At 32.0% G+C, this 16,076-nt stretch overlaps 1 protein-coding gene across 9 annotated transcripts in view; it reads right to left on the bottom strand.

Annotated features, from left to right (window-relative positions):
* Positions 1-434: 434 nt before the first annotated feature.
* Positions 435-16,076, bottom strand: part of POSTN (periostin) — a 35,974-nt gene continuing 20,332 nt past the window's right edge. The window contains exons 16-23 of one of the 9 annotated variants that reach the window (XM_060637298.2): positions 15,538-15,583; positions 12,000-12,080; positions 8,775-8,864; positions 8,015-8,104; positions 7,207-7,284; positions 6,732-6,815; positions 2,398-2,439; positions 435-1,222 (exon numbers count right to left, since the gene is read on the bottom strand). In XM_060637298.2, the coding sequence (XP_060493281.2) occupies positions 1,185-1,222; positions 2,398-2,439; positions 6,732-6,815; positions 7,207-7,284; positions 8,015-8,104; positions 8,775-8,864; positions 12,000-12,080; positions 15,538-15,583 (549 nt within the window). In that variant the 3' untranslated portion in view covers positions 435-1,184. The remainder of the gene's footprint in view (positions 1,223-2,397; positions 2,440-6,731; positions 6,816-7,206; positions 7,285-8,014; positions 8,105-8,774; positions 8,865-11,999; positions 12,081-15,537; positions 15,584-16,076) is intronic. The other 8 variants (XM_060637300.2, XM_060637301.2, XM_060637299.2 and 5 more) reach the window with 8 other exon arrangements.

Raw genomic sequence — 16,076 nt, 5'->3', positions numbered from 1 at the left:
CTCATGAGTATGGATTCTGTTCCCTGATTGCTCTCATTCACAAGATGACACTTGTTGAGATCTAAGTAGATCAACTGATATCTTTATCATTCTCTGCAAACAAATATTTTTCTTTTACTATACAATGGATTCCAGTGTTACTTCAGTCTTAGTTAAGGGAATCTCTGTGACTTTTCCTATATCTAGCAAAATCCTAAGAAAAATTAATGTATTTGTGTCCGTGTAGAACTGTTTATTCTTCTACTATAGCTCATAGTGAGTTATGAATTATTGGTGATTTGTTTCTTTACTCTTTGAAGACAGTAACTGTCTGGTTCACAACCTGGCATGGTTCTGGGGTTGTATTAGGTATTCAGTTGATGCTTAATGATTGCTTCATTGAGTAATGATTCTTTATATAACATAATAGTTTAAAAAATTCAAGAAACACTAAATTAATTCAATTTCCTTTATTGAGTATTTGTAATAAAAAAAGAGGTATAATGTCTTGTTCCCAAGTCCAAACCACTTATTAATTTAAACCTTGAGTTTTCTGATTACCCAATTTGAAGTAATTCTTTTTATAACTGAAAAAATTGTTTTATTGAAAATTTGAGATAAAAATATGTATTGAAAAAAGCATATGGCAAACATTTCAAGAGTACAAAATTAGTTGTAGAAATAACATAATTTACTGGTAATCCCACATTGTATTAGAAATGTGTGAAGTTTTTTGACATAAAAGTTTTGTTTGCTTGTTTTTTTAGTACTGAGCACCCAGTTTTATAGCTTAGCTTCCCATGGAGAGGTACCTGCTTGCATACATTTTATCTATCTCTTAGATTCAAGGCTTAATCTTCTCAATGGAATGTGAGACTTGAATTTTGATAACTCAGGTGACAAGAATCTTCTTTGATGGATTCCAAAGTTAGCTAGAATTTTTAATGTCAATATGTAAAAGCCTGTATGTAAGGTGTTCTATTTCCTTCAGTTCCCATCCCACAGCAGACTAACCCCCACAATTTCCTTCATGTTTCTCATTCAGAGAAAAAAAAAGATGAAATTTGTATTCAGAATTTTTCTGTGTTTGCTTTTTTTGTGCTGGTGTTTCTTTTCCTGAAGTCAGTGTGGCTCTCATAATTTTCGCTTAGCATCAGGTTATTGATTTAGGGTGGTATAAACTTTGCTGTCTGGTTGCTGGATTTTCACTGAGAACGACCTTCTCTGGATCGTCTTCTAGATCCTGATAGGAAGAAAGAAGAACACATAGATTGTAAATGTGATGAAACTTTAGAATTTAACAATATGATATCCTATGCATGACTATATCTATAAAGACCATCATTTCTTACTGTATTAAACATTAGATTCTGTTTTCTTAATATCCTGTTTATGGTGATGAAATCAAGGTTATCTTTTGATTAAAAGTGTATGAAAGTAATAATTTGAAGTTTGATTTTAGTTCTTTAGAAAACTTGGATGAATAGGATGTTTAGAAGAAATCCCTGATAAAACCTTCAATTAAAAAGTATTTGTATAATTGATTCTTTAATTTCAATTGTCTATGTTGGGTTGGTTTAAAATCAGATATACCTATAATGCATTTACAATCCTTGCAATTTCTTTTGACTATTAATATGTAATTATTTTAGAAAGTCCAATCTTGGAATTTGTTTGAAGTTCCACATGGAAAATCTGTCATTGTTTAATCTATTAAGAATGCAAGAGAACCTGAGTGAAAGATTAGAAAATGCATATAAGTATAGTTATGAAGAAAACTGTAGTGCATGGGTAATATATGCATGTGTATAATCTACACATTATATCAAAATTTTGTAGAAAGTTATATTAATAACTTTCTATATGTGTATAGTTTTATTTTTTTATTATTTTTTTAATGTTTATTTTTGAGAGAGAGACAGAGCGTGAGTGGGGGAGGGGCAGAGAGAGAGGGAGACAAAGAATCTGAAGCAGGCTTCAGGCTCAGAGCTGTCAGCACAGAGCCTGATGTGGGGCTGGAACCCACTAATGTTTACTAACCTTTAATTTTACTAATGTTTCAAACTGTAGCCTGATCTCTAACATTTTTAGAGAGTTCAGGTTCACCAGCAACCAACTTTTGCTTGGCTCATATTCAAGGATTTCTTTTCAACTTAACTCTACTTGAATCTACTTTAGTGGTTTCAAAAATCTAGCACTTTACTTGAGTATGATTGCCTTTCCTTTAACATTTGTTATCCTTACATCTTACTGATAGTGTAGAACATGAATAAGTTATTTTCTGATTTTTATCAGCAAAATACTTTGCCTCAAAATTTGCTAACTTGTCTCCCTGAAAGACAACAAGATCCAATAAAATATATTAAAACATTACCCTTTGGACGTATCTCCTATGCACAGTACTATCAATACATTTACCTTGAACTCTTTTGTTGGCGTGTATCTTCCTCACAGGCGTGTCTAAAATTAAATAGTTGTAGTTAGAAATACTTTCAAGTTATGGCTAACATAGACAGGAGACCGTAATTAAAGAAAAGTATAAAGTTTAAAATAAGCATCACTTAAACATGTAGTTTTTTTTGGAATCATGAGACTTTTTCATTGGCTACAGACAGGCATTTGTTGTCCACTGATGAGAACGAATGTTCACTATTTGCAAAACATCGTTTCATTATGGCATTTGGAGCCCCATACAGCGTGTCATTTTCCCATAGAGTAAGTGACTTACATGACTTTTTCACCTTTTTTATAAAAAGCATTGCTTTATGATGAAGGAATATTTAATATTATATACAGTGTAACAGAAGTGTCTTCCCAGAGATATTGAGTCATTTTTCCAGTCATTCCTATTTGTGATGTATCAGACTTCTGCCTCTGAAATTCTCATTGTAAATTAATTCACAATTACCTTATAGAACGCCAGGACAACAAGATAGCATTGGCCTAATAACTCTAGAAATATAATATTAACCAACTTAGGAAATGTGTGCCAACATACTCCCAAGTTTAATTCCAATCCTGTAAGACCACTTATAAAATTAAGTAGTTAAAAATAATAAAAGCTTTCATATTTAAGATTTTAAAGTGTTTCATAACTATACAGTTTTTTTGTTGTTATAGTTGCATAATACTTCCCAATTCCTTGTTTTTCTTTAAGTCCTCAAAAAGACCCCCTGGTAGGCCCAAATTCACATTTTCACTCTGCTATTGGATGCTTAAGATCAAGGTTAAATGTGGTTTCTACAGTGACTTCATTTTTCTGCTTACCTTGTAAAATTTTTCTCTATACATTTCTTGCTTTTATATATTATTTATACCCAATAATCAGGTCAAAATCTTTCTATTATATATATATATTTTTTTTCAATTCTCTGAAATTTCATTAAAAAGTAAAGCAAGAAACTGTCACCAACAGTTATGTTGGCTGTATGACACCAAGTAAGAAAGAAACATTTTAAAAATGTTTGAATAATTTTGTTTCTACATGGCACATTTCCAACATGGTTTATTTCCCACGGAATGTAAGATGTGTAATCACTTATGATACGTTGTTAATAGAGTAAAATAGAATACAGAACTGTAGAAAACCTCATTAGGTTCGATATTGAGTCTAAGTTTTTTTGAGATAGAAAAGTCTGAATTATGGACTATGGTCCAATTGATATATTTCCATTAACTTCAGGTTTATTTGGTAACAAAATAAGGGCTTATAAAATATAGTCAAGAAGAGATGGATCCAGTCTTTAATTAGTGAATAAGACCATTGTTTATAATGGACTTATTAAACTCCAAATAACAGTTACTGTATAATTTAAAGCAAGCTCACCGAAGTATTCGCAGCATTACGTTTCAAAACAAGCACTTACACTCAGATTTTCTTTCATATACTTGGCAGCATCCAATTAAGTAATTAATTTGTTACTAGTTTGCTATGATAATATTAAAATAAGAAGTATTAATTGTTTGCAAAAAAATCTTTAGGAGAAAGTCTAATAAAGTGTAGAAAACCAGATTTGTTCCCAGTGGCTTTCTGCTATCTCAATATGAATGAAAGTGGGATCAAGTCATATGCTTAGAGAAGCAAAATGTGGGAGAATAAACCAATCATATGAATGATCCCACATGAAGGCCCCTCCCTACCATGTTTTATGAAACATGCAAAGTGCTTCAGCCCAATTATTTATAGGATTTTTGCATATTTACCATGGGTATGGCTCTCAGAAATTTAAATTAGGTGTAAAATATTACTTCATTACATTTATACTATATAAGTGTATTGTGTTAATATAGTTGGCCATGATATGTACAGTAGCTAGCATTACTGGGAGCTTGTGTTTACTGAGCGTTATTCCAAGTGCTTTTCATACATTAACTCATTTATATGTAAGTGACATTACTATCCTCATTTTCAGATGAAGAATCAACTTAAGTTAGTTTGAGTTGGAGCCCAGATCAAAAGCCAGACCTGCAAGCTGATCCCTATTCTCTACACAGCCTTTACATGTAATATTGGCAGATTTGTCAAAACCATCCAAAATGACTTGTTTTTTGTTCCTTTCTCTATAGCTTGATATTCTCCCTTAATTACTTTGGTAGTTTTAGTAAATGTAATTTTATCTAAGATAAGTGTGAAACTTCTATGCATTTCATGAGAACATTTTTTAGTTGGGGGCTGGGATGTACTTCAATGATAAACCACAATATTGAAACCAAAAGGGCCACTGAGCCATGTTACTAGTCATGACTAGAATAATTGAGGAATATACTCAATTCATCAAAATGTACTACATGTATCACTATAAGCAGTCTAGATAGAAAACTCCAAGCTTTAATATGAAGACTACAGTTTGGATAGAGATCAATTATCTATACTATGAAAGAACAAAAGCAAGCCTTGCGTGGTGTACTCTTTATTCACAGCAGCTTCTTTGGAAATAGGTATCTCAGGATCTGGACACTTATAACTCAGTGATGACGCATCGGCTTTACAGGGCTAGGAAACAAAAATACTAGCATGTCTAGTTAGTTTCCAGATACTAGTAACTATGCTTCTTATGTTGTCTTTCTTATGAGAAGAAAAGCCTTAGAAATGTTTTTTAAAATTTGTGATGTGGCGTTGTGGAAGTTAATGCTTTATAGATATGTAGAGAAACCAAATATTGAGAACTAAAGGAATCAACCTCTGGGATAAAAGAAACAGGAGTTAAAGAAAGATTTCCTTAACTAAAATTAGAATATCATATTCTTGTAGCAGGTATATTTTCTTTTGCCTGAAGTTATTGTTATGTACTTAGTTCACTGTCTATAATCGACTTGTTAACTGGGGCTTATTAAAGGTGAGGAAAACATACTTACCTGAAGTTTAAGACTAAATAAAGCAAAGCAATGTATATATAGGTGCAGCTACTAATTGATTCATTCTCTAAAAAGCACTGCCATTCTACAAAGCTGCTTACTATGGCAAGGACTTAACAAAAAAAAAAAAGAATTCAATTTAACCTTCATAATATCTTCACCACTTCCCTCAAATCCTTGTTTTCCTAGCTGACAGTTAAACATTTGTGGGTAGATGAGTAAATTCTGTATTAGATCATACAGAAAACTTTGATTCTATTACGGTTTTGGCTGTGTCACACTCTCCCTACAGTCTGAACGGAAATCTTGTATTTTTCAGACACATATTTTTCTATTGAGGGGAAATTTAATCATTGGTTAAATAAAAATTATTTATTTTTACTATCGCTGAAGGGTCTCAACACTATATATAAGAGATTTTACCTATATAAAATAAAGAATAAAGAAACAGTTGCTTAAAATATGTGTGGTCCCAAAAGAATTTACATCTTGGACACAGTGATAACAAATTAAGCAGAAAAACCATCTTGGACAATACTTTGGAGAAATACCAAGTTTCAGTTGTGTTTCTCAAATATTTCAAGACGTATTTTTGATTTTTGTAAATAATTTATATGCTTCTTTAAAACAATTTGTCATCTAAATACTTTCATTTTTAATAAAATGAACTAGAAATTCATTTATTCAAATGCCAATTACCCAAATAATATTTCATTAGTATTTACTATTTCTTTGAATAATTACCATTTAGAGTTTGCATAAGATTTTGAATTCTTTTTTTTCTCCTTTGGTTTTAAAAGTAGGTCCTTTTAATGCCATAGAGAACATTCATACTTTAAAGATTAATTTCATATGCAAAATAATTTACATCTCCAAGTATAGATTATCACTCAAACTGTTAGAAGAAACAGATATTCATTCTCAAGAATGTAGTTTGGAAAAGAAAATTGCTAAATGCACTGTTTTGTTTTTATTTCTGGATCTATGCACTTAAAAAATCTATAAACATGCTTTTATTATTGTTGTGGGGGCAGTGAATACATTTTTTTAAATATAAAAAGTATGTCAATTTAGACTTCTTTAAACAACTACCAATTTAAAAAGTATTCTTCTTTCAGATACTTAAAATATCCTTACAATTATCTGTATCAAAGAAAAAAAATATTCATTGCTCCCCAAGTTTATACCATACAACTTTTTAAAGACCGTTTCAACTAGTAATCATTTCTTCATTATTATTACTTAAACTTCTATTGAACTGATCAGTCTCTTAAGACAACGTATGATGTTGTCTTTTTCAACCTTATGAAAAGAAAAACCTGAATGTTCAGTCTTTAAAAAGTTGAATTCAGTCACCAGAACCTGTTAGGCGGGTTAGTGGTTTTCCTTTTACTAACCTCCCTGAAGCAGTCTTTTAATGTCTTCATCTTCAAATAAATGACCATCACCTCCTTCAATGAATTTGGTGACCTTGGTGACCTCTGAGAGGATACATGTTTATAGCAGAAATTGGTTTATGTAATAGAAACACAGGAGACTTGATGTGATACATAATGGCATCTGGCAAACAATGAATTCCAGACCAACACTTGGTTCTTTTTCTATCTTTAGTGTTGGTTTTTGATAAGTCAGTTTTCTTATAAGGCTATTGAACAATATATCACAAAACAATCAATACAACCCAATGTCATTTGGATTTCATTCTCTATCTTTGGGCTTTTTTTCACATGTTGGCATGGAACTTGAATGAAAGAATGAGATAGAGTAGAAAACCTATAAAAGGGCTCAAAGATTATCTTAGACTGAAACAGGTAGCTTAGGTCAAGTCACATTTTAATTTTTCTACACCTTCTTGCAATATTTATTGCTGACCTTCCTGCAATAATTTCTTCAGTGTTTCTTCTGTTTCTCCACCACCAGTGGAAATCCTAGTGTATTTTATTTCAGGACCTGAAAGAAAGAAAAAAAACATTTTTTTTAAAAAGGTCTAAAACAGCGATGGGCAAACTTCCTACCGAAAGGGCCAGATAGGAAGTATTTTAGACTTTGTAGGCCATATGGCTCGTGGTGCAGCTATTCACATTGCCATATTAGTGTGAAAATAGTTACACACGTTATACGAAGGACTGATCACACTGGGTTCCAAACAGAACTTTACATAAGTAGGTGGCGCAAGCCATGGTTGCTGACTGCTCATTTAAACAAATACTTAAAACATAGCTGAATTCAGAATTTTAGACTAATTCATTGGTGGGAGACTGACACAGAGGTTTGCTAACTGATCAGTTGCCTTATACAAACTTGTGTATATTTCAGTATGTAGATGTGTAATAAACCTTAAGCTAAATGGAAAATCAAAGGAGGGAATCGTTTTTCTTCTAGGATTTACTAACTCATTACAAATAGCAAGGGGAAAATGTTATGTCACATGTATGAATATGTATAATAAAGACACATGCTTATAGATTACTCCACAAATTCCAATTCAGAGAAAAACACAGATTAAATAGTTAGGATAATATTATTGCTGTCAAAAAATGATGTATCTTCAGTAACCACCATGAAAATGACTTAGTCAATTTCTCTAGTGATTCTTATAGAGACAGAGCTTTTTTTAAGATTTACTATGGTTTTATCTTTATAATTCAAGCATAGTTCCATGTATGGAATCAAAGATTACCTGTAATGATTCGTTCTTCTCTTGTCTCTTTTTCGGTTATTTCCACAGGCACTCCATCAATGATTTTAGTGTATTTTTTAATAATTGGCTCTAAAAGTAGGGGAAGAAAAATGCATATGGTATATCCCCTTATGATGCCTAAACTGCCAAATGTAGACATTTTCATTATTAAATATATTTCTCAAAGCCATACCATTTAGAATTCAAACATAATCATTTGGGGGACATATCTTAAATAGGTTTAGATCAACAAATGTCTAAAAAGCGTAGCAGTTATGTCCTGAATCTTGGGTGAGGGAGAGAGCTAACTCTCCATGCCATACTTATTTTCTGACAATGGAGTGAGTGTTTAGTAAGAATCCAGGGAATTATACATCATTAGAGTGGGAACCCTGCTGGAGAGTCCCAGCAGTGACTGATTAGTCAACCTTATACAATGGTCATTTTTCTTCTAAATCCAATAGATCACTTTGTATTGACATTATTATTATCATTATATTTCATAATCATCACTTGCATATGCACGATATGCATATGTTGGACCTGGTGACTTAATGGTTAAATTAACTCCAATTTGTTACATTGGCTTAATTTCATTAAAGGTAAATTGTATTTTATTTGTAAGTGAGAAAAATATTCCCACAATTTATATAAAAAGAAAACCAAGAGAAAACATCAGATGTTCAATATATTTAACCAACACTATTTCAAAATGATCACAGTGATCCTAACTAGGCTTTAGGAAATACACATAACGCACCTCCATGGATCACTTCAGTTACTGTTTCACCTTCTTTAATCAGTCTGAGCTCAGGTTCACCTTCAATTTTGACCTTTGTTATTGTGGGTCCTGAGGTATTGTTTTAGGAGACAAATTATCATGTTAAGGCAGTTCTTTAACTTTGACAGAACAGGAAATTTGTTTTAACACTTGGTGTTATTCAAACATCAAAGTGGTTTCAGGTTCTATGAAATCAATTTTAAACATTTCCCATTGTCTTCAAATTAAGCAGTATTTATGAGACCAAATGACTCAGTCTATTGGTGTGCTACTACAATTACTTTCATGATTCATGTTTTAGCATTTAGCATAAGTTCATCCATTCATTTGCAGTTGTGAAGTAGAATCACAGAAGGTATTATATGTCGCTGTACTTTGTGAATTATACAGTATGTACAAATTTAAGTTGCTCTAATGATAAGTAATTTAGATCTTACTTTACTATGCTGATATCATCTATAACTTTTATTAAATTTTTAAATTTAATTTTTAATTACTCAATACTGTACACTTTTTATCAAATGTGCATAAGACTGAACATGTAAAAAAACCTCAACTTTTGGTACATATATTTAAGACACCGAATTTCAGATTTTCTGGGAAAATGAATTTGAGTACTTACCTTATATATGAAAATTATTTATTAATAATTACTAATTATTTTAATAATTAATATACTAATTAATAAAACGGTCCTTCAAATGCAGAACTTAAACAAATGTTGCATTTGACTTACAAAATGATTTTGCTCCCAGAGAAAATCATTTTGAATGTTAGAAAGCTGATTACTACATTAGTTGACCAAGACTATTTTATAGAGAAGAAAAGTAAAGTTCAGTACATTTAACTCATACTGTAACACCCTTCAGCAGTTGAATGTCACTATATTTGCTTATCCTTGAGAGGCTTTATTTGTTTGTCTAGAAATTTTCAATGTTACACCATTACCCAGAGTTAGTCTAAAACAATCTAAAATAATGAAGATAATTGTTCTTTCAAATAATAAATGAATGATATCATAATATTTGATCTGTGGGACCAAGGGATATTGAAAATCAAGTGTAAGTCCAGGTTTTTAAGGTGTAGAAATTTCAAAAGGAAAATACACCTAAGGAATTTAAGAAGAGAAATGAGTTAATAAAACATCCAAATCAACATTTCTTTTGGAAAAGCCTAAACTGAAATTTCAGAAACACCCTCTATCATGATGCTCTATGAAGGTAGGGATTTTTATCAAATCTTTTTTTTTTCACATTTACTGCCAGCACTTAGGAGAATGCCTAGCACTATAATAAGATGCTCAGTAAGTGTTTGTTGAAATGAATTTCAGTTGATTTATTCTTAATTCTATAATTGGTTAAGTACCCTTTATAAGAAATACTTTAAATTGTATTTTGGAGTCTAGTATATACTTAGTAAGAATTCAGGAGTCATTAATGAACCTGCAAAAGTTCAGTGATAGGGAAATGCCAGTAGCAATGTTAGAGCTGGACAATTGTGAATGGCTGTCAAGATAATTACGTGTTTCCTTCAGTATGTTACACAGACATAAAACCTCTGAATCTTTGAACTTAAAAATTTTTAATACGTCGGTGACATGACCCCATTTGTCATCCTTGTTCCCTTTCTAGGAAGAACCCAGGTAGAGTTGATGCTCCACTGGGTGCCTAATTCAAGAAAGATTAATACAATAGAATCCCACTGGCAAAAATTGGGAAGATAAATGGGTTGAATGAAGAAGCTTGAAAGAAAAGATAGGAATCTTTGGAAATAAGAAAAACACATGTGAATGATTTTGATTATAGAAGCTGTGTACAAGTGATTATATAAATTTTTAGGGAATCTAATTTTAAAAAGAGTATAAGAATGTTAAAATCAAATGTATTACCAAGGATTATTTGATAATTTTCATTAAAATGATCAAGAAAAATTTCTCAACAAAAATTTAAGTGATTTAATTTCTTAAGACACCAAATTCTCATCAAAATATAAAAGAAATCAAATGACCATAGGTGTAGTATTTTTTTAGTAAGCACAGATTTCAAAGCCTACATCAATTATCAAATTTAGGTCTCAAGAATAAAAATATAGATAATTAGCTAGGAAATAAACTTTTATGTGTATGTTTCCAATACTTAAATGGAAATCATGGCCTGCCTTTAAAGGAACAGACAAAAATATTCAAGAAATTGCCATCTCAATTTACAGAATGAGAAGAAATATCAAAAATAATCAAAGTTATATCAAATAATCAAAAATAATTAAAGTAATAGTTTTTTTGACATTCAATTGAGAACATGATTTATTCTTTTTTTTGAAGATTGTTTCTATCCTTCTTAAGAATAAAGGAGAAATCCTGGTCTTTTCACTGTGGTAAGTCACCACATTAAGATGCTTAGACATAAAAATAAAATGTTCTTACGGTCTGACCCTTGGTAATAATTAAAATACATGAAATAAAGGTGGCATCAAAAATGTTGGAGTTGACTAACAGACAGTGACGGCAGAAAGAAAACTATTTAATATTCTAGTCTGAAATACCAGAAGGAAAATAAATATACCAATTGATGTATATTATATATATGTATATAAGAATATGTGTATTCTCAATATGTAAGTTCAGGACTGCAATTAAGAATACTTATTTCTTTTTGACTTAATGCACCAGCTGCTTATTCCTTCATCTGTTTCTGGTGGCCTGATTTAAAAATATATCATATGTGGTTACTATTTTAAAAGCTTTCATCAATGTGCAGCTTCAGTGCTCTCTTAGATGGTTGAATGAAAAATGCCTGTATTTTTGGAAGAGCTTCTTATAACAAGATATCCATGTGGGGAGATTGGAGATAAAGCTACAAAATAGTACACTGAAGGAGTCTAATTGCAGTATAAAATAAAGCTCGGATTTATTTGTTTATTTGTTTGTTTACTTATGTATTTATCTGGGTTCTAGTGCTAATGCAATGGCCAATTAGGTTGAAATGAAATCAAGTACAAGCAAATGTACTGAAAGTATTAGGAATGCACCATCTACTCTGCTAAATAATTTGCATTCCGCATTCTGCAATCACGTGAGCATGCCATTGATATAGAAATATTTAGCATGTTAGTTTCAAAAAGAATGTAGATACATTCATAGAAATCAGTCTATTACTTGGATTTTTTTTTCACAAAGAAGGAACCATGTATAACAGTTGATTTTACCTTCAGTTTTGATAATAGGCTGAAGACTGCCTTCAATCACTTTAATTTTTGGTTCCACAACTTTGGTTATAATTTTAGTTGCTGAAAGTATAGAAAGTGGAACATAAATGATGTTTACATAAAAACAACCTGAATAAAATTGTCCTCTCTCTCTCTTTGGTTTAATCTTTGCTGGGTACTGAGGTATAAGGGGTGGTAATGTGTTCAGGCAGTCAGGTCCAGTAAATATTCATGGTACATTATCTATCGTCTTCTCATGTCCAGATGGTGTACTCTGAAGTCCAGACACATGGATTTGTTCCAGTGAAATATATACACACTAAGTGAGGAATTCTATCTAGAGACCTGTAATTTTGCACTGCAACACTAAAGCTCTTTACCTTCTTTAGTACTTCTTGAAAATATTGGCTGCATAGCAACAGAAGACAAATAAACATGATTAATTTCATGCGATTCATATCTTCAATTGCATTGTTGGTTTTTTTTTCTCATAAGAAAAAATGAAAGACAAAGACAAAATATTTTTCATGCATTTGGTAACAGTGATATAGAAAGGAAAATATGAAAAAATAGTTCGAAATAATTAAAAGTAAAAATAAATTTCAACCAGCCAAATATGAGCTCTATGCAACAAATATGATATGATCAGTATTTAAATTATAGGCTAAAATGTTTAATTTTCAGCCTTAATATCATCATCATTTTTTTAAAACTTAGAAGTATGTATTTGAAATGTGCCATCCACCCAACTCAGAAAATAATATGCAAACTTTATTTAAAATAGCAGCAAACTATTTGGTTGACTTTTTTTTTTTTTTTTTTTTTGTACAGATTAACTGGAAATGTGCCTCTGGAGCCATACAACCAGAGCTACTGGCTTTTGTCATTTCTACTTAGAAACCTTAAAAGATGGCTCCATTAGGGGTGCTTGGGTGACTCAGTCAGTTAAGCTTCTGACTTCAGCTCAGGTCATGATCTCACAGCTTGTGGGTTCAAGTCCTGTGTCGGGCTCTGTGCTGACAGCTCAGAGCCTGGAGCCCACTTCAGATTCTGTGTCTCCCTCTCTCTCTATCCCCCTCCACCCCAACTCACCCTCTGTCTGCCTGTCTCTCTCTTTCTCTCAAAAATAAATAAACATTAGGGGCGCCTGGGTGGCTCAGTCGGTTGAGCAGCTGACTTCGGCTCAGGTCATGATCTCACAGCTCGTGAGTTTGAGCCCCGTGTCCGGCTCTGTGCTGACAGCTCAGAGCCTGGAGCCTGCTTCCGATTCTGTGTCTCCCTCTCTCTCTGGTCCTCCCCTGCTCATTCTCTGTCTCTCAAAAATACATAAACATTAAAAATAAATTTTAAAAATAAATAAACATTAAAAATGTTTTTTTTTTTTAAATGATGGCTCCATTAGATAGTGGGCCACACTAAAGCTAACTGCAATTATAACAGATTGTGTTGACACATTAGAGATGAGATGTTAGCACAATTTGGGTTTCTGTCACATTCTCACCTTTGGTTTCTGAAATGTTTAGCTGTGTCAACTTTTAAAAATTCCTATGAGTTCCAGACCTTAATTGTGACTATGTTTCAGTCATATCAAATTTTATATCTTGAAATCTTAAATTATGAAGCTCTAAAATATATCAAATCTATGCATCTAATTACTGATCCCACAAGTGGTCTTGCCACAGGAAACCTTTCCATGAAAACTAAATCCACAGAGGTCTCTGCTGCTACTATCAAAATGGGTTAATTACTTTTAGCATAAATTTTCAAGTGGGACTCAAAGTACGGGATGTTGCTATAGGTTGGTAGCTTTGTTTCAATCTTGCTTGACTGAAGACTTAAATAGTTTTGACAAGTCCTGGGCTGAGGATCAAATACTGATTTTATTCTGCTGTACCTCAAATGTTATGTATTTGGCAACATATACTAAAGAGAATTTTTTCCCCATACAATTGAAAACTATGATATTTTGGGGATAAGAATAATATATAGCAAGGAAATTAAAGAAATTTTAGAGACAAGTCAATAAAGGAACATAAAAATGGAACCTTAGTTTTAATTACTCTCCACCTCTATTTGAGGAACACTTCTAAATAGCAGCATTCCCATGTGGGGAGGAGTTAAAGAAACATCTGGCATCAGAATGCAAATCTCTGAGCAGTTTCAAGAGCTTTGAGTAGGTAGACAAGGTGTATTAGACTTACATATTTTCGTAAATCGTAACGTATTTTCTGTGAGTGAGGATCCAATTTTAAGAGAGGAAAATAAAGGAATTATAAGATTGTGGCTCACTCTAGGCAAAATATTGCATTGGCACATGTAGAAAGTAGTGGACCTTTAATGGATAAAGTAGGAAAGGTAAAGAAATGTAGTATAGTTATACATCTTTAGTGAGAAAGATGACATAACATTTCTGATGAATAGAGCCCATAATGATTCTTTAATTTGTTATAAAATATATACAAGATTGTATACTTCCATACTGGAATTTATACCAGGTTGAATCATAGCTATTCCAGCTCCATCTTTCAAACAGTGCTGAGCTGGCCTGATACTGGATTTGCATGTGTTATTATTACATCATTGAAATCAGCAGACATTTTGTTTTGCTCCTTACATTTTCTTTATTCTTTTTCCATATCTAGTGTAAATCTTAAGGATTTTTTTTTATTAAATACCAGAATGATCACAGTATAAAATGGAGTTATTTTCTAGCCAGAGTAAATGTGGGAATTGAAGTAATCCTTTAACTACTGGTGCATTTTGAGTGTTTAATTGTAGAGTCAAAACAAAATGAAAAGAATTTCTGCTTTGAAAGCTACAACAAAGGAAAGAAAAAAGACAAATGACGAAAAAAGCACATTGGAAAAAGAATACTACACGTCACAGTTATGAGAATGAAATGCCCTTTACCATTGTTAAGTAGTAGAGGTTTAATTTTGATAATCTGGTAAAATCAGGGATAAAAGAACCTTGGAATCTAGGAACTTAGGTTTATTGCCTGGCAAAGTCCAATTTTTGGATTTGGATTTCTCCCCATCCACTTTTGGATGGGGAGAGTTTTTGAACTGCCAATTCATAAACATTAGGATTCTTTGGCACACCCCTCCCACCGTGCCCTTAGAAAGCTGATGGCTTGAGGGTGGAATGAACTACAGATCCTTCAGCAGTGTTACTTCTGTGTCCATACATCTGAATTTTCAGATAGCTCTGGAATGCCTTTTAGCTGTCTCTCCTCTTCGTATGTTTGTATGTCTTTTTTTTTTCCATGCTAGCAATTATGTTTTACTGCTATTCCCATATCCTATCATTCTTGTTTTTCAGATGAATGGGAAAGTGGTCCATAGAGGCTGAATGGTAATGGCCCTGGCTGAGAGGTCTCATCCAGACCTTAAGCCTGTGTCAAGTGGGATGAAATTTGCCATTGTTTGGAATTCTAAATACCAGATTATCAGTAATTTCCAAGTACAAAGTAAATAGTGTGTTTTCTTTTTTTTACATCTTGTCACTTGTATATGACAAATATTCATTATGTACTTACTGTAGACAGTCATGGGGATTTCTTTGAAGGTGCTACCACGAACAAACTGAAAATAAATACACTTGTATTTAGTAACATGAAATTAGTAGTTTTATTAACAAAATTATGACACCACTTTAATTCTTACTAAAGTGAAAATAGTGAAGGTATCATTACATTTAATAGAAATGGAGTCTTCATCTAAACCATTTTACAATCTCCTGCTATTGGGCCAGATGGCGTAAAAATTATTGAAGGTGTTACTCAAGAGTCTTAAAAATTATGGAATAGTTAATCCAAAGTTAAATGTTTATTAAATAATACTTCATATGTTTTCTGATACTTTGACTTTATAAGGATAAAGGGGGAAAATACTTTTTTGCCTTTACTGTGATTAGTGATAATTTTTTTACAAGTACATACTTTCTCTTTCCCTTATATTCTGTAGCAAAGGCATTTGGTGATAGAAAGATTATAGTATTTTTTATCTGCATTTCTTTTCTCTCCAACTGGACTGTATTTTTTAAATAAAGGGACATCTCTGATTCAGCTTAACATTT

The sequence above is a fragment of the Panthera onca genome, chromosome A1 (assembly GCF_046562875.1).
Source record: "Panthera onca isolate mPanOnc1 chromosome A1, mPanOnc1 haplotype 2, whole genome shotgun sequence".
NCBI lineage: Eukaryota > Metazoa > Chordata > Mammalia > Carnivora > Felidae > Panthera > Panthera onca.
This window is presented reverse-complemented; position numbering and strand designations above follow the sequence as displayed.